The 26,248-nt window shown below is 51.6% G+C and overlaps 1 protein-coding gene across 10 annotated transcripts in view; it reads right to left on the minus strand.

The window, feature by feature from the left end:
• Window positions 1-26,248, minus strand: part of CUX1 (cut like homeobox 1) — a 358,424-nt gene that overhangs the window by 118,867 nt on the left and 213,309 nt on the right. For all 10 annotated transcript variants that reach the window (XM_047712793.1, XM_047712792.1, XM_047712791.1 and 7 more), the window contains exons 6-8: window positions 23,757-23,880; window positions 20,917-20,993; window positions 19,200-19,266 (exon numbers count right to left, since the gene is read on the minus strand). In XM_047712793.1, coding sequence (XP_047568749.1) covers window positions 19,200-19,266; window positions 20,917-20,993; window positions 23,757-23,880 — 268 coding nt within the window. The remainder of the gene's footprint in view (window positions 1-19,199; window positions 19,267-20,916; window positions 20,994-23,756; window positions 23,881-26,248) is intronic.

A 26,248-nucleotide genomic window follows, 5' to 3' on the forward strand; every position in this document is an offset into this window, starting at 1 on the left:
AATGAGGGGCAGAGCAGGCGGGCGGCTGCCGTTGAGCCCCAGAACCCCCAGCAGTGGGGCGGGGGGCTCTGTGCCGAAGTCCAGCTCCGCCCGGACTCTGCACTTTGCGGACTCGTGTGAAGTCAATTAACCCCCCAGAATCTCAATTCATTTGCTCAGCAAAGGGGAGAAAAAAAAAGGCACACGAAAAGCTCATCTCCCTAAGAAAAACATGGACGGAAAGTCATACGTGGATATTTTTCTTTGATCCAGAGAAAGACTGCTGCGACCAGAGAACGGGAGGAAAATGAACTCCAGACGGGACACCCGGGTCCCGCGTACCCCCTCACCGCTTGCGTTGCATCCGTGCCCCCAGGGAGCCTGACGGCCAGGGCGAGGGACCTTCCAGCAGAGATCTCCACCGGCAGCCCGCGGACCCAGACCCAGACTGCTCACTTCTAGTCTTTAAAGCAATGTTAGGGAGGGGCCGCCGTTCGTGCCATTTTTCATGCACGCATTTAAGTGTCTCCTAAACGCATTCAGTGTAGGCTCTGTCAGCACATCCTTCCGGCGGCTGGAGCCCTGCTTCCCCAGTCTGAGCCCTGGCTCTTCCAGAACCCCCTTTCAGATTTTGTTTCTCTTTCCCTGTTTGTTTACCCTGCAGCCCTGCCTACAGCTGACAGGTGCTGGCCCAGCTACCGGCCCGCGGCTCGAGAGAATGCCTCTGATTCCGGGCCCTGCCCCTGCTGCTCGCCAGCCCCAGGGGTGAGCAGGGCACGCTTGGCCGCTGGGAGCCACAGGCCTACAGGAGGAAACCGCTCAGATTTCACAGGTGGGGAAACTGAGGCCCGGGGGCAGAGTAGTGACGGAAGGGGCTCATGGTCACAGGGAGCAGCGGGCCCAAGATCGGAGCCCTCCTTCTAGTCCCCAGCGTAAGGAATCCTAATTACCCCCCTTCTCCCCTAAGTACTACTTGGTAGGAGATGTTAAGAGGAGGCTTGGTGGCAGAGAAGCTAAAACTAAGAATAAAAACAGCTCTCGTTGCATCCCAGCTACTGCTCTCAGCTGCTCCTCCCTCCTCTCCTCCAAGCCCACGGCCAAGGCCACGGGCCCCCACCTTGAGCGCCCTGCACGTGAGCCAGCCCAAGGTGGCCTCCGCCCCCGGGGCTGGGAAGTGAAACTGGAGAACAAGGCAGAGGGGCCCAGCACCCCTCAGGAAAGACAGCATCCTTCCTCTTCCTCTCGCTGGCACCAGAAGTCTGCATTTCGGCAGTGTAAGTGCCTTTTTTAGGGCAACTTGAAAATGAATAATTCAGCGGTTCCTATTCTACTTGTGAAGTGTTAGACAAACAATCCAGACGGGGCCAGACTTGCTGGCCCCACGAAGACCGTCCCTTCCCTTCGTTCTGACATCATCGGGTTTGGCCATGAATCTTTAAGAACACCCTCCATCCTGTCTAATCACTAAAATACCACAAAGGAAGTTCACAATACTTAGACATGGGGGGGAAAAATAGAAAGGTTAATTGCACATAAAGTTTTCTCTCGTAGCCAAGCAAACAGTGCATCAGTCCCAGTGATAAGGAACTCTTTAAAAACCCTACGTATGGAATGTCTTAGTCACTCCAGGCTACCGTAGATGAGTTTTTCTTTTTCTTTTTTTAATTTTAAAGATTTATTTCTGTATTTTAGAGACCGGGGGGAGGGGCAGAGGGAGAGAGAGTCTTAAGCAGACTCAGCACTGAGCATGGAGCCGCACGCGGGGCTCGATCTCATGACCCTGAGATCATGACCCGAGCAGAAGCCCAGAGTCCTTTGTTTCAGACGCCCCCCACAATGGAGCTTTTTAAATTCAAATCCAAACCCTAAAAGTATCTTCCCCACAGATCTGCCCTTGAACTCCCCTCATCTACTCTAAGTGCCTCAGGGATTCTGTGTTTTGTGTTAAGGCCACTTTCGAATACTTTTTTGGAGGTCGAGGTGATGACAATTTTAAATTAAACAAAGAACCTTCCCGGTTTTATTAAAGAATTCATTTGGGAAGGGATTCCTAGTGGACGAGCCAAACCCTCTTTCACACGTAGGGCCGGAGAGCCACAGCTAATGGCATCTCGAGGCCCTGCCTCAGGAGGAAAACGTACAGCCCACAGCGGCCTTACAGCTCGGCTATACCTGTGATCACCGATCACAGTTAATTCCGGACCGGAAACTGGATGCAGTTGCTTTTCAAACGACAGGGTAGGGGCTCCCCAGGTTTAACCAGTAGGAGAAGGACCCCGAACACCCACGGGATCAATTTCTGCGATCAGTAAAAGTTAAACAATGCATCGGATCCTCTTCTGCTTCTCTGCCTACTTGTGATCTCTGTCTGTCAAATAAATAAATAAAACCTTAAAAAAAAAAAAGAAAAGAAAAGAACTTTCCAGACATAAGGCATAGTGAATGATAAAGCACAACAAGCTTGAACTGGTCTTAAATCCTGAGGCAGGAAAATCTATAAAACAGGTAATATAAAAACGTACAGAGATGCAATACATAGGATATGATCCTATTATAAAACCCACTACAGCGCTCGGAGAGCAGGACACAGGGAAGGGGTTCTAGCACATGGAATCGGAAAAGCAGATCACGGTTGAACTTGAATGGGGGAAGCGCTAGATTGGCCGCCGTGAACAGGACAGACACTCAGAACCCAGAGGCTCCTTTATTCTCCGCACAGAAATAAGAGAGATGCTCCTTTCAAGAACAGGAACAAAAGAAGAGGATCGGATGTCCTGATTATTGCAAAAGGGCACAAATGCATTGTTTGTGGGTGATACAGTCATATGCTCACCAAATCCAAGGGGTTCACTGGAGCAAATGAGCAGAGATAACTCATGAGTTCAGCAAAGCCTCAAGTTTTTTGGTAAGGACAAAAAAAGAAAAAAGAAAAAAAAAAAAAGATACAACTCCCGTGTGCCAGTAATAAATATCCAGAAAAGAGAAGATCTATCTTACCTACAACAGGGATATAAATATTAAACACGTGGGAATTAAAATAACACGGTATAAATTCCATTTCTAGAAAACCGAATTATAAAATGCTAGTGGCAAAGGAAGTTAATGACGACATTTCTTACTTGCACTTGCATTAAAGATAAGTAAATTATAAATTCTTCTCCCAAGCTGATTTATAAAACTTGGTGAAATGACAAGATGTGCACCAAAAAATTAGGGGATGACAATACCAAAGGTTTTTTTTTTTTTTTTTCCAATGATCGATCTCTCTGCCGATCTATGGATCAATCTGTTTAGAAGTGGAGAGGGCTGGAGGGAGGAAAAGCAGAGCCCACGATGAGCGTGGAGCCGGATGCAGGGCTCGATCCCATGACCCTGAGATCATGACCTGAGCTGAAACCAAGAGTCAGATGCTCAACCAGGCACCCACACCGAAAGCTTTTTTAAACCAAAAAAGATCCCAACAAGAGCAAAGTGGGTGTGCAAAATATCCAAATGGAAAACAGAGACATGAGCAAAACATTGTGGTGCTTATTAGAACAGAAAGCTGATCAGCAGAACGGCATTCCGGACAGGAATCCAGATGTATATGTAGATATTTATATCAGATGTCTCCAGGGTTCGACACCAGAGGAAGGGATCGTCAGCCGCTGTGGGACGAACTGGATATTCACACGAGGAATAACAGACAGACACGTACTCTACCTCATATGCCAGAAGTAATTCCAAACAGGCTGAAGTTAAATCATAAAACAATACTAAGAAAATGGATTGGGAAGGAAAGACCATCTTCCACTATTGAAACTGCATTGAAAATGACTTGTGGTAAGTTTGATGGGATCTGTCTCCTATAAACTAGATATAATACCTCTGGACAAGGAAATCACTAGAATGCAAATGAAAAGAAAATCAATTAAGAATGTGAGTAATTAAAAATCCAGAATATGTGTAGAAATACTACCCTGTTTCCACTCTAGCCATGTTCTTGGGATATAAGGAAACACACAGAGTACAGAGACCGGAAAATACCAAGTTTTGTGCTAACGTGAGGTCCCACCTCGATGGCAGAGAGATGGTGAAAATCATTGCAGCCTGCCCCTTATCTTCTGTATTTGCCACGGAAGGTCAGAGACAAGCAGTGTTTCTTCTCCAGGCCAGACTGGAGTTCTGGGCTTACACCCCTGAAATTTGGGCTGGGGTCAGGGGAGAAGAAAGCTGAGCTGTTCTCGCGAAACGGTCCATCCCTCTGCAAAGCAACAAGCTAAGAAGCCTTAAGACAGCCTCTCTTTTGCCCTGATGATCTCTCTTTCTGAAAAATGTTTTGAGGATTATTTTTCTGAACAAAAATTCATCACGAACGACCCAAATAACCCAGGCGCTCGCCAGGCAAGAATGATAAGAACGGTTACGTAAACCCTAATTCATCGAGAGAAGAAAATACAATTTTGCCACCAAAATGACAAATCAGCAGATGAGCAGGTGTTACAGGAACCGTACAGGTGATGTCAAGACAAAAGAACAAAGGACAATATACAAAGTAGAAAGTCCTGAGCTCGTCCGTGTCACCAACGTGCGCATGCGGCTACGTGACGTGTGTACCCACTGCCACGGGCATCTGAGATATGTAGACGTGTCTGTTCTCGAAACTGGCTAGGGAGAGACAAAACATGGCTCAGATCTCATTTTTCCTATTGAGATGGCTAATTACTGAACTGTGAACAACGGAGCCAGGCCCGGTGGAGGGTCATGAAGCCTTCTCGGTAGCGGCTAGCTTTGCAACAGGAGCTGGAGCACAGGGCGTCAGACACGTTTGCAGGGATGGCGGCAGCTCCCATCACCTGGACCCTGGCAATGCGACCACTGAATGCTTTACGCCTATTAACCCCTGGGAGCTCGCGAGAAGGCAGACACAGTCACAGAACATGAAACCCAGGCCAGGGGGAGCCTAACTGGACTTGCCCGAGGGCTCACTGTTTGCGGCAAGTGGAACCGGGTGAGCCCCCAGATATGGCCCCTGTGCACTCGGCCTCCTCTCCATAGGGTCTGCGGGGTACACTTAACTAAGCTTAGAGGAGAGAAGTACGGGCTGCTTTAAAGATACACACATTCATGAAGATGGTTCCAAAGTGCTATTTCGTCTGTCCTAGTGATGGACTCTGAGCTGGACAGAGATGGGGCTGAACACGGGCTCTGCCTGCGGAAGGAGGGAGGTGCCTGATGGCTTCAAGGCCACTCTGGATCCACTGATGTGAAGGCTCCAGAAGGACTAATTGAAAAGGTACTCATTGAACAGGAGATTCAAAAGTCAGAAAGCGGGACGGTGAAAAGGCACCCGTGTCCCTGCCCCAGATCCCCTCCGAGAGCCGGTGTTTGCATTGACAACACACGGCGCGCGTTAAGCGCTCGAAGTTCAGAGTCCTGTGCTTCCCGCTCAAGTACACGCGTCGGACGACATCTCTCCGCAGCAGCGCGTAAGGAGCTTCTGCATCCACTGAGTCACAGCAGACTCGCTGAGCGATCACAGCGCACGAGAACTCCAGAAGGCCAGAAGCAGAAGAGCTCAGGTCGCCGTGAACCAGCCCCACCCCTTGCAGCCCTCACACCACTCTGGTGCCACTAGGACCCTGGGGCTTTCACAGGCCACCAAGCGGACTCTGCCTGGCTTGACCCAGCAACCTGGCTGCGTGTCCTAATTATGAATCAGAAAACCCCTCATGCGGTACTTTTACACCTGGCATTGGGACACCCTGGGGCGAAGTTCAAAGGGCCGCTAGACACTGCGGAGCAGAGCCTCCCGGGGCTGACTGCCCGTCGGAGCACCAGCTGCAGCCCCCACCCACGCGCGTGCCTCCCACCCGCACCCTCCCCTGAGTGGGCTCTTGAGATACGCTGATATCCCAAGGATCTTATTCATTAGAACTTCTGGTGAGGGGCAGACACAGTGACTGTCAGAGTCCCAAGGGCAAGGACACGAGATGATGCAGGGAGGTGTCTGCTCACCCCCGTGCACTAGCTCGAGGATTATCCCAACACTGACGGACATCTCGGCCAGGCACCGTCACAGACTCTCGGAACCCATGCGTGAGCCCTTGAGGAGCTCCTGGGCTGGTACGATAGATGGGACTGTCACACACCAAGTCTGACACAACGCGGCCCCGTGGAGGTATGCGCTTGAGCACTGGACGCAGACGAGGGGCTCCAGAGGGGCCACCGGAGTCCTGTCCCTTGTCCTTATTTGGGCAACTCTGTCCTCAAACCAAATATCAATCAAATGAAACCACAGCGTCTAGATCAGTTTTTCGAAGTGTGGTCGCGAGACCCCACGAGTGTGGAAGGCTACAGAGCTGTGGGTCCCATGCCAGACCCACTGAGTCAGACACTAGGGGATGCAGCCCAGGGACCTGCCTGTTGAAAAGGCTCTGCGGAATCTTAGTCAAGGTCCGGAGTCACTGACCTGGGTGATGAGACCCAGTGTCTTGAACGCCTATGCTTCGAGACTGGGGCAGAGCTAGGTCAACTACTTAATACAGTGCCGGCAGGCACGGATGTGCCTCGTGCTCTGCATGCAATGACCCGCCCTTCTAGAAGACACGTGCAACTGCCCTGTATTCTCTGCTCTGGATGTATTAGGGGAGCTCATTTCAGCACGAGACTTCGTGTATAGGGGCTGGGTCCAAGGACCCCCGTGTAAGTAATCTCCGAGTAAGTGTCCACAGCAGAGTCAGCACCCGTGGGTGGAGCCCGTGCTCCGGGCTTTTGCATTTCATTTGTGACCAAGTCATTCTGCTGTCCCTGACCATCCATGGAAGCCAGCGAGGCTCTTCCCCCCGCCTTCCCCCTTCCTTCCCTTGCTTTAATTTTCTTGGTAGCACATGACACCTGACTCTACCTACACTTTCATCACATGGCCATCTGCTCTCTGCTTAGTGGTGGCCTCTAGAGCAGGGACCATTCATTCAAGAACATCTGTGAGCGCTGAGCGGGCGCTGTTCTGGGCACTGGGGACACAGTGGCAAAGGGACCTGGATTCTAGTGAGGAGAGAGCAATCAGCAGAGAGAGAGTCAGAAGGAGGAGAGGAAAGTGGGATGAGAGGGCAGAGCCTGCCGGGACGGGAGAAGGTGGCCTGCACGGTGAGCTGGGAGGACCCTGCCTGATTCCTGGAGAAACGGGGGGCCCTTTCCGGGCTCTGCGAGCAGCGATGTGGCTGCTTACAAAGCGACAGGATTGCTCTGGGGGCTGTTCCGCCAGGTCTGATGGGGGCCACCGGAAGTTTGGTTTTGTCTGCGTGATGCCTGTGATGTCCGTTAAGGACGGGGTCAGGGCCAGAAGCATCAGTGTGGGAGCCATCAGGATGCAGATGGGATTTAAAGTTATGGGGGGCGGGGTGGCAGTGAACCTCTCAGGGCCAGGACGATCAAGTGCAAAGACTGAGTCTGGAGGCCCGTGCCCGTGCCAGTGCCAAGCACTCAGGAGGCACTCAGCAGATAATGACTGAACGAACGAAGCTTCAAAATAACCCTGGCACGGGGGGGGGGGGGGGGGGGGGGCACTGCCTCCCTTTTTGTGGAAGGAGAAATGTCCCTTAGCTTAGAAAATGCATTCACCCCTTCCCTTCGTTAAGAAAATGAGCAGCAGATTTTCTGATGCCCGTTCTTTTACAGTGGCTCACGGAGCTTCGCGCCCCGTGTTAGGCCAATGGCATATGCTGTGGACCGTTATAGGCTTGGCCCTCCGACAGCCTGAATCTCCGCGTTGCTTCCACATGGGGGTCTAGGCGTGTGGGGGGCAGACCCTGAGGGGCAAACAGCATCCTCCATCCCCAGAGGAAGGGTCCATCCACACAGCTGGCACTGCTACATCTATGGAATTGGGACGCTACTCGCCCCTGCCCTAGTCCCAACTGTTTCACACCTGGAAGATGGGGGTTTCGTGAAAGCCGTATGGACTATCACTAAAAACCCCCGTAATGGGGGACAGCACTATGCGAAGTCCTAGGGTAAAAAAGGGGGAGGGTCTAGTTGGGGCCCTCGAGACACTGCTGGTCTGTGACGGATGCTAAACCTTCCTTGAGCCACAGTCCACAGTCTGGCGGAGAGTATGGACCGCTTTCTAGAAAAAGGTTTTCAATATCCAAGTTTGCTATGGGAAATAATCATTCTGATGTGCAGTTATTACGGTACCTAAAAAAAACCACCCAAATTTATGATGTAGTAACAAACATTCTTCGTTATCCGTGCAAGGAATAACGAATCTGGGGGTGTTTACAACCATTTTAACGTGACGGAAAAGATCCACGATTTCCACTTGCAGCCAAGCCTCAGGATTCTTATTCCAGTCCGGTGACTTCATGTGACCTCACAGTCAGACGTTAGTGGAAAATAAAGATGTATGTTTTCTGGGTCCAGATTCATGATCCCTGCCCCACCCTGAATTCCCTCCATGGAACGAGAGGGACCAGAGCCTCTGCTCACGTGTCCGCGAGGGCACGGGCACGCGGCTGGAGCTGCTGCGGAAGGAAGCTGGGAACTCTGAGTGGGGATGTCAGAGCCTGGTGAGCCTGGAAGGGCCCACGTCCCCCCGAAGGCAGGTGGGGAGCTGGTGTGAAATGAGGCTGTGAGGTCGGGGGGGAGGGGACCACCTCATGAAGCGGCTCAGGGTTGGGACTGTCAGGATTTTTCAGTGGAGGCAAGACAGAGCCACAGAGAGACTTTAAGGAGAACGGATTTTAACAGGATCAGATTTATATTTCGGGAAGATACTTTGAGCAGACAGACACTTGGAGGATGGATTAGTCCAGGGAGAAACTGGCGGCAGGGAGATCCGCCGGGAAGACAATGAATTTCGGGGCCGAGAGATGAAAAGAGCCAAATTATTACAGTGAGAAGTGAGGGATACGGAAGGTCTCGAGGAGCTGGAATTAATACAGATTAGACAGCGGGGAGGTGAGAGTTGGAAAGAATCCTCCGTTCTCTGGGATAAAGGCAGACCGTGCTTGCCTGAGGTGGGGAAGACACGCGAGGGAGCGGTCCGTGGGGAAGAGGGAAGTCAAGGAGGATGGTGACTTTGCTTGAGTTTGCGATGCCCACGGCTGAACTGTCTAGAAAGGAGGTGGAGCTGAAAATACAGAGCTTCCCACCGTGGGCCTCATGCTTCGAGAGATCTTCCCCACCCCCACATCAAAGAAGGAGCCCCCGAAAATTTCTCCTTGTGTTTTCATGCTTTCGTTTTTTACATTTAAAGGATTTTAAACATTGAGACTTGGTGTTGCTGGGGCTCAGCTCTCTCTTATCTTCACCATGGCCAATTATTCTGGTACCACTTATTGGAAACACCATCCTTCTAACTTACTTAAACTCACGTAGTTTTTATAGACAGCTTCTTCTCAACTTTTCCCCCCTTAATTTAAAAACCTTCACTAATATACAGAGCTACCAGCAGGGAAAGACAGAGAGAGAGAGAAAAAGACAATCAACCACAGGCCTACACACAGAATCGACCACTTGACGTAAGTGGTCGATTCTCCGTGACCGATGACAAACTCTGGATTTCTAATTATGCTCGGGTTTCCCATGAAAAACATGGGAGTGTCTGGTGACCTTTCTGTTGGGTAACTCCTGAAAACTGTACAGCCATCTTCTGGCTAGAAGAGGGCGCAGAAGCACGTCCAAGTGGGAACAGGCCGTCTTCGAAAAGATAAATGAAAAGGTACAAATGTATGCCGTCCAATAAAATTTCGAGACTATGCTGCTTTGGTGCTCCAGGCTATGCGGAGAACATCCCAAATACTGCAGGACTGAAAAAATTTCTTTTCTTCCTCCCGACTCCTTTAGGTTTACTTTTAGGGAAACGAGAGGGCGCACGTGTGGTCATGGCGGGGGCCGATGCCCCGAGTCTTCGCTTGTTCATCAGGGCATTAAATCTGAAAGCTCAGGAGAGCAATGCAGCCGGGCTGCCAGAGTGAGGCTATAAAGTTCTGCATTAAAAATTCATATCACAGGCTCGCCTCGGAACTCGGCTCTGGCTGAAGGGAGAGCGGGCAGGGAAATATGAGACACCCCACTGTCTTTCTGGCAATTGGAGACATTCCTCAACAAATAGCACCTCAGGAAGGGAATGAAAGGCCAAACAAGCCGTGAAGGAAATCAATGAGTTCAATTATCTAGCTCGCTCTCGCTTTCCTGGAGGAAACTTTTCATTCTTAAGGCTGGTTCCAAAAAGTTTTTTTTTTTTTTTTTTTTAACGCTATCCCAGAACAAGAGCCGCAGACATCCTTGCTGGTGCCCAGATGTTTGGCAGCTCTCTTAATGTGTTTTACAACAGCCCAGACAGCCCCAAATTCTCCAGGCCACACGGGGTGAGACCTCTCCTGGAGTCTGAGAGTCGCCTCGACGTGCGGCCAGAGGGGACCATGCGCAGGACGACTTGCTCGCATGGCAGGCGCTGGGCCTGCACAATGTGGCACTGAGACTCCAGCGGAGTAGCCCTGCGGGTGTGGTTAGGGTTGAGGTTAGGGCATTAACAGGTGCACAGCGCTAGGCACTTGGAGCTTTCTGCCCCCGCCTTAGCAGCACCCAAGTGCTAAGTGGTCAAGATTTCTAATTCCGAGCCCTCAGGATGAGGATTCCCCCAGCTGCAGCAGGCCGACGCAGACAAAGAGGCCTGGTGGCACAGACATCCTGACTTTCCCAAGGTCACCATGGGAGAGGGTAAGGGGTGGCTGGGGCCCACTCGCTGAGGGTCCGCTTGGGGCATTCCTCCATCTCGATGTTGAGGACACCAAGTCCTGAGGACAGAAACTGGGTGCCCTGCCTACGGTTACTCCTCTCACTGGGTCAGCAATCAAGCCTCATGGTGACCCTGAGAGCGGGGCTCTCGCCCTTATGCTCCCACTGTTCCCCACGTCTGGGTCGGTGGCTTCCCTGCAGGCCAATCCACAGAGAGGCTGTGCAGGTCCTGCTGGAGGACGGGATCGGAGATTCAGCTTCTGGGAAGCAGCTGTGGGGTAATGCTAAGAGGCCAAGAAGGGGGTGGGCTCTTCGATGCTGTCCACAGCCGTCCAGCCCGGTCCCATCGTTTTACTAACGAGGACACGGCTACTGCTGAGGGAGGGGACTTCGTGAGGCCCCAGCTGTGACAGAGCTGGGGCCGGACCCAGGATCTCCTGACTCTAGGCCTAGTGCCTTCCACCGTCCCGCGACCAGAGGAGGCTGTGACGTCTATCACCATCACAAAACAGCAGTCTGGTAGTGAGGCGAGGGATGCTGGGGCCCTTGAAGCATTCTGGGGTCCAGGCTCTCCCGGTCTGATGACGCTACAGGGAAGCCACCTGAAAATCCCGCAGCCAGGAGCGGGACAGTGGCATGAAAAGACAGCACGAAGGGAGTTTTCTAGTTTTCACCTGTGAGGCAATGACAGCAGTGTAGAGCTGGGCTCCCAAACAAGAGGGAAACTGAGGAGTAACTTACCCCACAGTACACCTATCCGATGGGGTGCTGGACAGCACCCATCAGGTTTCCGAAAGGTAGTTACCGACAGGAAAGAAACAGTTACACGTCAAACAAGACAAACACCAACAAGCAAACCAGCCAAACCAACAGCCGAGAAATGAAATCTGACGCTGTCTACAAGACACAACGGCAACAAAGCACCGTCTAGAAAAAAGACTGGAAGGACTGGGCCAGGATGTTACCGACGGTTATCTCTGTGCGGTAATGAGCGAAGACCTGTTTCCTAAAACTGTTTAGAATTTTCTATATTGGGTGTAACACACACGGAGGACTACTGTAATTAAAAATATTAAGTATCCCACAAAGGAGATTCTCTTCGCTTGATCGGGGGTCGTGCCGCAGGAAGGACAGTCTCACTTCCGCCAGCCCTCCTGCCTCCCTTCCAAAGGGCCCTGGGCCGGTCGGTGTGCCTCCGGTCACATTCCCCTCAGCCACCTGGGAAGCACGGGAGGAGATGGGCCGCCTCCTGGTGACCCAGTGTGGTCCCGGGCCTCAGTGGTAGCTGGGGACTCCTGTGCAGAGGCAGAAACGCATGGCTTTTGGAGGAATTCCCTGGGGGGTGCCCAAGGCGGTGCACAGTTCCAGGCAGGGCCTCTGTAAGCCTTCCTGCCTAAAGCACTTCAAAGGTTCAGATGGCTCCTGCTTTCCTCTTAGAGGTCATCAGCTTCCTTCGGGAGTCTCCCAGGGAGTAAACAATGTCACCGGTCAGGGTCCAGGCCGCACGCTACAGAGACCCCACCTGGCTGTCGTCAAGGCGAAGGCTCACGCTGACTGACGAGGTCACCCACGAGGGTGCGGACATGCACACGGTGTACGGACAGGACGAGCCCTCCTCGAAGGCAGTTCCGCTGCTGTCTGTCACTACCGGGCCGGTGGCAGGAACACTTGAAGTACGTGACTGATCCCCAGTCCTGGACGTAGGCAGGCACAGGTCACGATGTCCGTCCTACAGGTCGTTAGAGGCATAGGGACGGCTGTGCTCACCATCAGCCTCCTTCTCCGTCTCTTTGAGCTTTAGACTGTGAGGTTCCCAAGCTTTACTTTGATCCCAAAATCAGGGAAACCTCAAGGGTCTCTAAAAACACATTTTTATAGAAGCATGCCAAACCCCGGTGACAGTAGGAATAATGCTTTTCTTTCTAATACCCTCTCCAAGGATGCCGGAGGAGCAGGGTTACTCTCTCCCTACCCACAAGCTCGTTTGTACACACACCCGGCCCAGCATCGCGTAGGCACACGGGTACGTGGGTGTTTCAGTGTTCGGAGCAAGGCACGCGAGCCCGTGCACAGATGGCATCTGGAACCTCCCTGCCCCCTTCATTCTGCAGTCCCCGCACTTGACACAGGGCCTGACATTTTAACACAGGCCTCTAGTGAGCGTAGCTGAAAGGTGGGAGGCGTAGAGACCACTGGCTCTTGCCAATGCTGGGTAAATGTCCAGACACATCTGGAGTCCACGGGTGAAGGATCCTCGGCACGCAGAGGAAATTCTACGTGGACTTGGAAAGACGAAGCCATCCCCTTCCTCCCGCACAGTGCCCTGGGCTGGGAAGAGCCTGGATCTGGGCTGTGCTGCTTAGAGATGCTGCTGTTGCTGGAGAGGCCGAGGAGAGCCCTCTGGAGCTCACCCAGGCATTGGATTTTAGGTGTGAGGTGAAATGCTGGTACAGGGATGGAAAATCCTAGGAATTCTACAAAATGCACGGTTACGCTCTTCGGGAGCTAAAGCCACGGAGCGGGGAAAGCCCCTCCTCTCCCCCCAAAGTCCTTAGTTGTTCCCCGCAAGCGTCATCTGACCGCATCTAGGTTGAAGGGACAGCAGGTTCTTTATTCAAGCCCAGCCCCTTGAAACCATCAAAGTGGCTGTCTCTCTATTTTTAGGGAAATTAATCTAACCAGGATAATTACAGCAACTCATACTGGAAATTGATGACTCATCAAAAAGACAGGAAATAGAAAAATGTTCCGCTCTTAAAGGTACAGCCGAGAGACTCCATTTCAGGAGAGCAGCGCCGGTGTTGTCAAGTTCAAGTAGGGGATACATAGGCGTCCAGCGGGATCATCAGAATAGCTGTGCGGTTCTTGGGCTCTGCCGCCTGCGCTCTACCGGGCCCCCTTCCCCAAATCTTTCACAGGGAGGTGTATAAATAAATAAATAGAGGAGCAACCAGTCTGCCAGGGCTGACAGGAGGGGGCTGTAGGGAGAGCGAAGGCTTGAGGGGCTCCATGGCGACCTCTGGCCTGGCTGGCCCTCCCAGAGGTGACACCGTTCTCTTCAAGGCGGTGTCATAATGGGGCTTTACGCGTCACCACCTCAGGGTGTGCAGGGCACTGGATTTTGGGGCCAGGCCAGAAACCTCCGGGGACTAGTCCCCAGTGACCCGCGCTCGGAGGGTGCCCACCCCCCCGCGTCACCCGCAGGTGGTCTGCATGTGGCCCCACCCACACATCGTATCTCCAGCTGCCGGTCCCCTCCCCTTGTCGGAGCACCTCTCGGGGCCCACGCGCCCCACCGCTGGGCATTTCTGCCCTCCACGATGTGGGGCACATACAGGTCCCCCGCCCCGGCAATTCCCACAGAGCCCTAAGCCAGGCTCACTTCTCAGAGCACACGGTGTCCTGTGAGAAGGCCCTGGTTCCCTACATGCTCTAAATACTTTAAAATTAACCAGAGTGAAGGTGTTCACAAATGTCCCTTTTTGTAACACACGATGGAAGTCGGCGTGTATACAATGCAGGGCTTTTTCAGAAGTACAGAGGAAAGGACTAGAACACGAGCAGCCTTAAGAAATATGAATTCTGGCAGGAAAGGCTTGGGAGGTGCAAATTCTCCTAAGACTCACATTAGCTGTAAAACACAGAGCATTTCAGTGCAATTCAGTATTTTCTTCCACGGGAGGCTCAGACACACAGGCCACAAGCGAGAGGAACGCAGTGAGTGGACTGTATGTGTTGTAACGGAAGCTCTTTCTGTGCCAGGATTCCGGGGACCCAGCAAAGAGGGGGCTGCGGACGGGAGGAGAAATTCCTGCACTTTCGCCCAGGATGCTAGTCGGGGAGGGCAACGCTCTCCTCCCGCAGTGTGCGGTGCCGACCCAGCTGCGGACCCAGGCGGCCGGCTGCGGAAGGCGGGGGCCAGGCTCTCTCCGGGGCCAGGTGCCACGTGCCCCGAAGCAGCCTGTCCACCTCCACGGGCATCCTGGGACCTGTTTACCTACTAAAATCCACACCCCTCTGCTTGGCTGGCCTGTGCAGGTTGAAGTCAATCGGGTCGCTAACTTTCCATCTGCTAACACAAGTGGGAAGACCGGGACCCAGGGTGCCCCTCTCAGGGCAAAAGGAAAAAAAAAAAAAAAGAAGAAAAGAAAAAAGAAAGGAAAGGGGGGGGAAGCAGAGACATAATTCATTTATTTAACCCAGAAACGGTCCTACTCTGCAACCCTGCAATCCTCTTACACAACTGTTTTGGCAAACCCCCCTATGTTCCAACAAATATTAAACTGTGCTTGCCATTTGTCTAAGGAATCTTGCATTAATAAACATGAAGAAGAACACTTTTACCTCCCACTCTCAATGACGGGACAAAACAAAGACCAGCTGTATTCATCAATGGGTCCTTGTTCTGCACATAAAGGCTAATTACATTTTGCTTCAAGCCTCCGCGTGGAAAACTTCCCTGCTGCAAGTCGGCCCGCGCTGTCCCAGCTGATGCGGGGTGGTGACTGCTCACAATAAACCGGGCTCTTAGACCGGCCTCGGTGCCTTCGACCTTAGGGCTGCTTTCCCAAGTGCGGGGGACATCTCCCAGGGACAGAGAGGCGAGGGCAACGTGGGCTCTTGGAAGCCCCTGGAGAGATGATGGCATTAAAGCCCACCTTCCCCAAGGTCTGCTGATTTCAGAAGCACATACCAGGCCCCACTCTGCTGATCACAGAAGAGGGGACGGTCACTAGCGGCCATGCTAAGGGCCACCCGCACCCCCTCCCCGACTCTGCACCACCGCTGCTGTGCGTGTCTGCCGTTGGGTAAGGAAAGTGGGAGTGGTGGTCAGCGAGTGCCCCCATGGCCACAGAAGAGGCCCAGACCCTCTGCCCTGTGAGCAGGGAAGCCTTCTCTGAAACCTATGCTGGATCCTGCCACCCCATCCCCCTTTTGTGATTTAAGAAATCCCTACTCTTGGAGAGAGAGAAAAGAAATGGTTTAGAAATGTTTTAAGACCATTTGTGAGAAGGTTTGCCCCTGGTGGGCTTCTACTCGTACGTATTAATGAGAAGACATCTAGTCTACTAAGAGACACGTATGGTGGGCCTGAGGCAGATGGCAGAGTGACAAAGCTTCCCCATAAAATAAAGGGGGGAGAGGGATGCGAGGGGGGGAGCCTCCACACACAGGCGCTCTCCCAGGCCGATGAACTCCCCACAAAGCTACAAGACAGTAGTGAGGACTGACTCAGTCCATTCTCCACATTTTTTGTGGATTACTTACTCTGGGAAGCATGTACAGTAAGTTTGGCCCTAGGCTGCCTTTTGTTAGCAGTCAGTCCATTTCCAACTTGGGAAATGCCCAACCCCTATGCAGGCCCAAGTCCGCTGTCTTTCCCCCGCTCCCAACATACACGGCACCCGCTCTGCCCCATCCCCATGTCTGGCACGTCTGGCAGGTAAGCCTGGCCACTCCGTGTTCTCACACATCTGCACTCCTTTGCCTCCACAGCCCCTCACCCGAACTCATCTTTCAACCACAAACCACATGTCACCTCCTTCAGGAAGTCTTCTCTGATTACCCTTTCCTTTTGCTCCAGCTGGCTGAGCCTCGCCTAGAGGCTGCCCACTGGCTGCCGCTGAGTTCGGCCACGGGAGTTCTGGCAGTGGGAAGCAGGGAGGGTAAGGGCAGGGGTCACTCTTCGTCCCAAAGGCCACAGGTCCTTGCAAGCCTCAGTGTGGTACATCCCGGCCAGTCTGCCACATTCCCTCTGTGGCATCCCTCCTGCCAGCCCCTCGCTGGAATGTGCGGTCTTGTGGACACCCTGGCAGCACACACGCTGTGCCAGCTGACGGACCCCCTACCACAGCAGTGATCACAGTGGATTCCAACGGCTTGTCTCCCTGAACCTTTCACCTCGGGATTTTCAGGACAGAGCACAGGGCCAGGCTCAGAGGGAGCCCTCTAGAAATGTCGGCTGTGCTGAGCAGTGGCTCTGTTCTGAGTCGTGACCCTCATGAGTTAGGCTTGTTCTCGCTGAGCACACGCAGGCACGCCGTACCCCTGCCTCCCTGCTCCTCTCGGGGGAAGGCAAGCAACTCTCTGCTCCGATCCTGGAAGGTGACACGCCCCAAGCGCCCATGGCCCCGAAAGCAGTCTGTGACGACAGCCGGTCCCGAAGCAGAACATTCTGTTAGAATAAGCAACTCTCATACTTTCTGCTTCTATTTCCACTCACTGGAGTTTAGTGAACATGAGCAAGTCATGCAGGGGTTTTCATTTCATTGGATTTTGGGGGGAAAAATCTTTTTGGCCTTAGGACACACTGAAATGATGAGAATCTGGAAATATTTCTCACTGAGCCCACACCGGTGTCCGCCATTGCCCATCAGATGCCAATAGGGTCGTAGGAGTTGAGGGGAGGGCTAGGGCCTCTGGGGCCCCCCTGGTGACCTTGCTGGCTCAGGGGACCCAAGATTTAATTCTTACCTGTAACAGGACAGAGCCGGCTTCTCTGCCCAGCCCAGGAGTCAGTGTGTCTATAAACAGTAACTAGAAAAACACTTAAGACTAAAAATCATCCCTGTCATCTTAAGAGGCGGTCACCTGGGAGCAGAGCCCTGACAGGTGGCTACGCTGTCATCCCCCAGCGTCAGCCTGGCCTCTAGTGAGGTCAGATTGGGTGGGGACAGAGGATGAGAGACCCTGACCCTCTGGGCTGTCTCCCAGCAGCTCCCAGCTGCCAGATTCCCCACCCAGCGGGGATGGAAACCTGGGGGCGGGGAGCGTGTCAGCACTTTCTAGATGGCTCTTCTGGGCTAAGTCGCTTCCCCAACGCCTAACACAAACCAATTCAATGGACACAAATTTTCTCTGTGGCTTCTCTAGATGCCTAATAAAGAAATGATGAGTTTAACTCAGGGACCAGTACTTAGCCCTCAAGTGACAAGTGGCATTATCTGCTGTCATTTCTGAATGGCTTCGGTAGAGGCCGTACGTCTCCAGGCTGCTTCTCTTCCCTAAGCAGGTACACGTCGGCGGCTAACGGCACCTCCCCGGCACGCCCCGGGAGGACAGGGCAGGAGACGCCAGCTTCTGGAAGCTGAGCCTCTTAAAACATTCTCAGAGTAGCGGCTTTCAAAATGATTTCTGATTGGGACCCCGTGAAAGAGCCACATTTTACACGGCAAAACCCGACAACCGTACATTTGTATTTTTAGATTTCTACACACGATGAACACAAAAGTGTCACAAAACAATACTCGACTTTACCCTGTGCTGGGAGCCGTGATGCTGTCTACTCCGCTCTGTTGTTTCGTTTTCCTTTCTTTTTTATTGCTCAACGGGCTGGCTGCTGCTCACTACACTGACTTTGCCCTGTGACACCCAGTTTGAGAAACACTGGCTTAGAAGGGCTCAGAGACAGGCTGCACAACTTTTGAAGTGAGCAACGAAGCAAGCTTTGGTTAATTATAGAAATGCAAGACGTATCTATGTCTTCTAAAAAGAGATGTAGGTTGCAAAAACAAAATAATGAACCTGGGGTGGGGGAAGGAATTTACCAAGAAAGACAATGACTATTCTTAGTAGAATAAAATCCAGGAAGAAATAATAGAAAAATAAGGGTGGCGGGCTGGCAGAATAGGGGGCCAGATACCAATGCCCCCCCACCCCGGACAGTGATGCCTACACAGGCACACTGGGAGCACAGCGGGGGACCCTCCTTACTGGCGCAGGCAGCCTGGGGGCCGTGGGCTTCTGGGGGACACTGGGGGAGGCACCCAGGATAGGAGGTGGCTCAACCTCTTGTCTGGTGGCCCTTCCTGTCTGGACTTTGACAGGGGAGACTGGGACAGGGACAACCGCTGCTCTTTGTCATCTCTCTTGATTTCTGTCACTACTGTTCCTTCTTTTCCGGTGTTCTGCACGTGGGTGGAGTGAATCCGTGCTGGCCCAGATCACGGATTTCCTTCTGGCAAGAGCCTCGTGTGACACATGCCTGCCCCCAACACATGCACGCCCTGTGTGTCCGTACATGGATGTGTCCGTACATGGATGCCAAGTGTTCTAAGGGGTGACGCGAGTAAATACGTCTGTGTGGGAGCCAAGGACGCAGACACAGGGAAAAGGGGACGTCATCTGCACAGACCTAGCTCCCCGAAGGGTCCCATGTGTCCCCTCTTCTATAAGATGCCCTGTTCCCAAACTTTCTTAGAAAAAGGCACATGTTGATGAGGCTTTCCAATAATTAAGGACACAAGTTCCAGTGTTCTAGGAGCTCCAGAGCTTACTGTCACACCATGGTCATTAGACTGACGCGAGCAGCTCATGGGGGTGATGCTGTTGTCCCCACAGCAGCTCTGAGGCTGAGTGCCTCCTAAATCCTGTACCGCTTTGTGAAAGCCAACAGACAGGAGGGCAAAGCGGGGTGGGGGGTGTCTTCCATGGATTAGCAAAGCTGGGGGACACCTGACCGAAAGCATGCAGACGGGGGAAGCCAGGCGGAGACTTACTTGGCAGTAATTTCTTCATCGTATTTGGTTTTCAGGTCAAATAATTCTGTTCGAGTTTTTTCCAGGGCTGAAAGGCAGAGGACATAAAACCTTAATATAAGATACCAGTTATTCAAATTAAATTAAAAAAGGTAAAGTAGGGGCGCCTGGGTGGCTCAGTCGGTTAAGCATCTGACTCGGTTTCGGCTTAGGTCATGATCTCAGGGTCATGAGATCGAGCCCTGCGCTGGGCTCTGAGCGCGGAGCCTGTTCGAGAGTCTCTCTCTCTTCCTCTGCCCCTCCCCCAGCCAAAGAAAAAGAAAGAAAGAAAAAGTACACAAGCAGTATATACGCATCCAAGGAGTCCAAGATAACAAAAGTACACAGAAGGGGCCAAAAAAATCCCCTTTCACTTCCGCCTCCTCTTAGCCACGCCCCCTCCTGGGAGATAATTCCTGTTACTGGTTCAGTGTGTACATTTCCTGCTTTTACATATATTTTATTATTTAAAAAAATACTTTCATACATAATTGCACATATATATATATATATTTTTTTTTTTTCTCCCCCTCCTGACCCTGCACAGATAGGATGATCCAAATACTTTCTGAGACTTGCTCTTTTCCGTGAGCAGAACTGCATGGAAAGCTCTCCGTATCGGGACACAGGCAGTAACAGTGAGCTCTCGCACGAAGCCAGCCAAACGCTGGGCACCTGAGGACCCACAGAAGCCAAGGTCCTGGAGTCAGGAGCGGAGACACTCCGGACAAACGCCAGCTGGCTGGCTCTCCCAGGAGGCAACTTACGTTCCCAGCAATACCGGGAGTGTGACTATTTTCTTATACTCTCACCAACACCGCATATTATCAATTAAAGAAAATTCTTTTGACAGTATGACAGGCAAAACAATCTTTCCCCTGATTTAATGAGCATCCTCTTGCCTGTTAAGAATTGTTAATGTTTTTTCATGCATGTACTGGCCACGTGCATGTCCCCCTCAGACCACCTGTTTGCGTCTCTGGCCCCTCATTCTACTGGACTGTTTATCTCTTTGTACGGATTTCCTAGTGAGTTTTTAAGGTATCTTGAGATCCTGAGGGGTCTCATTCACGTGTCTGGAAATGTGCTGTGGTTATGTTCTCACACTCCGGCATGAGGTACTCCCTCGGATTATGAGGTCTTCTGATGTTTCTCCCCCCACGTTCAAATTAAGTATATGACGCAGTTTCCCTTTCAGGGGAAGAAAAGAAAGAGAAAGAGAAAGGAGGAGAAGAAAAAAAAAGCATAAAGAAACGATAAAAACCCCAGCACAACCTTTTCGAGCATCTTAAATTTTAAAGTTCTACTAGTGCTGTGCTTAAGATGGGAAGAAGTGTTGTGTTTTTTTTGTTTTTCCCCCTCATGGTTCCAAATGAGATGTCAGTCCTTGACAGTTTGGTGATTTAGATGTGTTTGTTGGAAAAAGAGCAGAAAGAAAGGATGGCGTGTGGAAGGGATGGAAAAAGGAATTCAGACCCTCCCACCTGGACCTTACGGACTCAGGGTGGGCGAGAATGAAGTCAAGGTCGAGAGGCTGGGGGGGGGGGGGTTCTGAGGAGCGTGGGCTCCTTCACTCCTCCAGGGGGCCTGGTACAGGGATAGGGGTATGGCAGGGCGAATAGGGGGACAAGGGCACAGCCCAAAGCCCCCCACTTCCATCTTCCCCGAATGGACTGGACTAGGATACAGAACGTCCCACCTGTCTGCAGACTTTGAACTTTGTGTTCCGCTTCCTCCAGCTTTGAGGTGGTGGACATCTGCGTCTCCTGCAGCTTTCTAGAACGGAAGAGAATAAAGCCAACTTGGTCATCTTATTCCCCAATGTGAACATCCTGTGTGCTTTGGAGCTCGGTGGCCAATAATCTCTGTGGCAATCCATGCCACTGGCCATGGGTGCATGATGGGGCTACCGCTGGGGGCGCCATGAGCGTCACCTGCCTGCTCCCCAATCTTCAGCGCCCCAACTCTGTACCCACATGGGACACAAGGTGGAGCGTGCATCCCACGGGACCTGATGCAGGCTGATGGCCACAGCCGGGCATCTTAAACGTAACTTGCTCTTCACGTGCCAGATATTTAAAAAAATAAAAATAAAAATCATCATCACGCACTCATTGTTTTCCAAAGTTCCCCAAGAAGAATGATACATTTACATTTTGCTGACACAATGAAGGAATTTGTTGGAATAAAGGATGTGCTAATAGATGTGACAGCTGCTCCACGTCTGTTATAATGGAATGTAAATGTGACCATAATACCTAATGTGCGATTGTCAGTGTTTGAACCCAGCGTCCCCGGATTTACATTTCCCCTGATCTCCAGATGAATTCCCTGGTCAATAAATAGCATTCCTTCCTCCTCATCTGCAGAAAATGTCTAAAAATAAGTTTATTATTTTTACATCATACGAAGAGAACACACGCTCTCAGACTAACAAACCTGGGAATACAGAAAAGTAGAGATTACGTCGTTTAAAAAAATTGCTCAAATTTCCATCCCTATGGAGAAGGGATTGCTCACGTTTTCACATATTCCAATTATAAAACTATTACAGGTTCTGAGTTAAAAAAAAAACAAACAAACCCACCGACAGAAGTATCCTATAAACTCACACGTGATATACAACAGTGTAATAGACATTCCCTGTCCCTTTCAGTGTGAGAGGGATCACAGCACATGTGACTTGCCCGCTTTTCCACTCACTTCCTTACTTTGGAAACGTTCTACACCAGCATACCCTACACCAGCATACGTGGCTCCCCCTCATTCTTATTAAATAATTAATGAACCAGCCTCTGCGGACTGTTGGATTGTTTACTGCCTCTTCCTACTAGACAATTCTGCAGTGATCATTATGTAGACATTGTTGCGTAATTGTGACAGTGAGTCTGTTGAAGTTCTAGCAGAGGAATTAGAATGGTCAAAGAGTACGTGCGATTTTTTTATTACTGTTGTTCTGATAGATATTGAGAAACTTCCCAGCAATCAAAAAAACCTCACTAATTTAAACTCTTGCCAACAGTATGTGAGTGTTGTTTTCCTGCGCCAACACTAGATAAAATTAAACCGAATTTTCCTGCTGAGTAAAGCTGAGCATTTGCTTCTCTTTGTACGAACTGTCTGCATATCTCCGTCGTCCACTTCATAGCTCTCGTTTTTTCCTACTAATCTGTGAGGGCCCTTACGTGGTTGGAAAATGTCTTCTCAGTTTAAATAATCGGTTTTCAACTATGATCAGAAAGAAATACCTACTCCAAAATTACTAAAAACAGAATACTTGCCCAAGTTTTCTTCTGGTATGTACACAATTGAGTTATTAATGTTTAAAGCCTAGATTGCTTTCAATTTCTTGGTGTAAAGAACGACATTAAAAAAAAAATCATCTAGCTTTATCTTCTATCCCGAGTGGTCAGTCTGGTATTTGCATCTTTAAATATAATTAATTCTTCTACCTAGTTTGAAAAGCCAATTTAATAATATCAAATTCCCAGATGAATTTACTCCCACCATTTTCAGATGCATGACTTTGCTCTGTGTAGCGGTAATCACGATGTAATTGTCTATCATGCATTTTCCACTCCGTATCATGCTGGATACATCGCTGGTCTCACTTCAAATTCTACACTGTTATTATTTTAATGGCTGTGCCATGTTCTAGCTGGGAATGGCCCAGCTTTACCTACGCATTCCTCTCTGGCCGGCATTCTGATGGCTTGCCTCCCCAACCCCTCACCCTAGCTACTATCAGTAACATGGTGAGAAACTGCTTTGGGCACTAGGAGCCCTGACCCTGTGGGGCTCCCTTTTCCCCTGGAGGCAGTACCCGGCCCCGCTCTCCCACACTGCATAGGACTGGCTTTGGTCCTGCAGCGAGGACTCTGGGAGGCTACGTGAGACCACCGGGGAGGCTGAGGCTGGAGTGCTGAGCTGGGCTCTGGTCCAACCTCTGGGTGGCTGGCTGGGAGAGCACGGGCAGGTCCCGAATCTGAAGCCTTGTTTCTCTATCCGTAACAAATTTTACTGACATCGGCTGCTTGATATACGGAGTGTGGCGAGGTACAGAAAAGAGGCCAAAAACCCAAAAAAGCCCCCCAAAAAACAAGAACCCCAAGATTTGTGGCTGATGTTAAATATCCACATTCATTTCGCCAGGTGGCAGGATTTCGATGTGTGTCTAGGGCATCCCCAGAGAGGGCACAAGGCCACGCCCTGTCATCTTCGCTCACGTCAGCGCATGCCAAGTGCACACACTTTGTGCTCAAGCCTTGGACCCGCGTGGCCTTGACGGACACACTCTGGTCCCCTTGTCAACTTGACGCCACCCCCTGTGGGTAAACAATGCATGGCCCTCAAGGTAATCTCCCAGATGACAGAGTAAGGGACACCTTTAGTTTTTAAACAAAATTTTGGCGAGAGCCCCACAGAGTGTGGTTCACCATCCAGGCTGGTCTCCCGAGCTTGTTCCGAACGCTCCTTGCAGAGTCAAGTTCAGAGTTAAGAACATCGTGTCAGTGCGTGCAGACCCCACCAGACACTCACCTCTCCTTTTCCGCAAAATCATTTTGTAACTTCTGTTCCTTTTCGAGAGCTATAGTCTCCGCTTGGTTCTTCAGAGTCTGTTCATATTCTCGGATTTTTTCTTTAAGTGCTTTTATCGTAACCTCTGCAGAACGGAAAGATGGGAGTGAGAGGCGTAGATTCTGTGCGGCTACACACACAAGCCTTCTGCGACCTGGTAGGATCGCTGTTCTAAACTCTAGCTCCTCAACCCTGACACAAAATCAATTGTTACGAGTCCCTTCGGAGACCTTTTACTCTCTAAATGTTAAATTGAACTTTAAACATTTAGGCTGTGGAGGATCAATGGATTTTGCTGGGAAGAAGAGCTACAGTTTCTTCAATACGACTTACAAAAAAGTTGGGGGGAGGATCAGTGGTCACACAGAATATCATCTTATTGATAAGCTTTAAATTAGTCCTCTACTGAGGGAAGATGAATCGTGTTTTTGCGCACTTTAAGTACTTTCTCACAAAGAAAACAGTTCATAACCGAGTGTGCGTTCTGGAAGAAGGGGTCCTGGCCAAAGTCAGGTGAGTCTAGAGACGTGCCTAGCCCTGCGCTGTGGTCCTGCGGGTTCACAAGTGATGGGGTACCGTGGGGGACGGGGTGTGCTAAGCGGGCACGGTGCACATCTAAGGGACGCACCCCGAACTGGGGGCTGTGTGCGCAGAGCAGGGGACTCCTGGAAGAGCCAAATCTCCGGGAGAGTGAGTGCCAGGGGTGTGGGCAGAGGGCTGGGCGACGGAGGAGCTCTGCGGGGCTCAGTGCTCAGAGCCCCTCGTGGGGCAGGGCTGGCCCCAGAAAGCCTGGGCCCCACCACCACCGAATGCATCTTCTAGCCCTCGCTTTAATGAACCCAATGGGAACGCCAAAGCAGATGTAATGGACAGGGCAGCGCTCTGACTCAGACCCGTGGGTGGCTCGAGGGCAGGCCTGTTCCGCCTGCTCCCTCCCACAGACTCCCCCACCCCACCCTCTGTGCCGGACCGTCCCTGGCAGGCACTGAGGCCCCAGCTCCGAGCAGAGCAGAGCTCTCGGGGAGCCGCACCTGCTGTGCATGATCCATCTCGTAGACGGCGAGGCCGAGAAAGGGCCAAGGCACGAATGAATGGGGGAGCCTAGGCAGGTTGACTGGGGGAGGCCTGGATGGCGCTTGTGACAAGGGGGCTTCAGGCTCACCCAACGATACTGACTGCCAGGTCTTTGCCCAAGTAAGAACTTGCTCTGGGGCCCTCGGTCCTTCAGGCTGTGACCCACATGTGGCTTTTATAGCCCCAGCTGCACAGACGTGCGGGGCAAGGCCGGACCCCACGAGCGGGTGGTTGGTACCCGCATGGCTTAGGGGAAAAAAGCCAAAGGCTCTTTCGTGAAGAGAAGGAATGGGTCCTTTCCATGAAGTGGACCCAAAGGGCTCTCCTTAGAACCTTCCACTTTCATTCAGTGGAAACCTTTGGGTTCTCCTTAGAGAGAGAGAGAGAGAGAGGAAATTAAAACCAATGACCCCGTCAGGGCATCTGAAAGGAGAAAGGGGGTCTTTCTGCTTTTGGGGCTGGCTGTTTGGGGCCTGGAAGAAATGCTGTGTGAGCCTTACAGCTAAGCACACACGTCACTGTCGAGCCACTGTGACAGGGACAAAGCTGGGCAGGAACGGACCCAAGTGGACACCACGACAGGTCAGCTCTGAAAACACACGCACGCTCTGTAAGTCGGGTCTATGTGACTGTGTCACCGTGGAGCATTTCTGCCTCTCACAACTGGTGGGAGTTATTTGTGTTGCCCGTGGACCTCAGTGCTCACTCCAGCGGGGTTTCTCAGAGTGACACAGCCATGCTCCCCCTAGGGGAGGCCGGGGCACCAGCTGGCTGTCTGACGGCGTCTCTTTGCCATCCCCACCCTGCCCGGGCTGCTCGCTGGCCAGCCGAGACTAAGCCGGGGCTGGCTCGTCCTGGAGCCTCTGGTCTTCCTCTGGCAAGCCGGCCCGGGTCCAGGACGTTCCCCAGGGGGGTCCCAGCGGAGCCCCTCCCTGTGAGCCCGTGAAGGGGGAGGAGACTGGCCGCACAGAGAGAACCGCAGTGCTCTGCTCTATAGGCGCGCCTGGGCGCCAGTGTGCTCAGCTTTAAATGGCGGGGAAAGTTCTAGCACTTGATAAAGAGGCCCTTTCCGCTCTAACTTTGCATCCATCTACACTATGGCTGTGACGTAAACACACGTCATGTGCACTCCACCTTTCCAAGTCAAAACCATCATATACTGGGAAGAAAGGAGAGGAAATTGTCATTTTGTAAAGATATTAATAAATAAGGTGGGAATTTCTAGAAAAAACAGCCGTGGGCAGTAAGATCCTCTGATATTTACTGAGTGCCAGGAAAAGTGCGCTAAAGGGCCCCCCAGCATCTCAAGAAAGCCCATCCCGATCCTTAGTGGTTACGATGTGAGGCCTCCCACCCAAGAAAGGGAGGATTTTCACGAA

Source organism: Lutra lutra, chromosome 18, assembly GCF_902655055.1.
Source record: "Lutra lutra chromosome 18, mLutLut1.2, whole genome shotgun sequence".
NCBI lineage: Eukaryota > Metazoa > Chordata > Mammalia > Carnivora > Mustelidae > Lutra > Lutra lutra.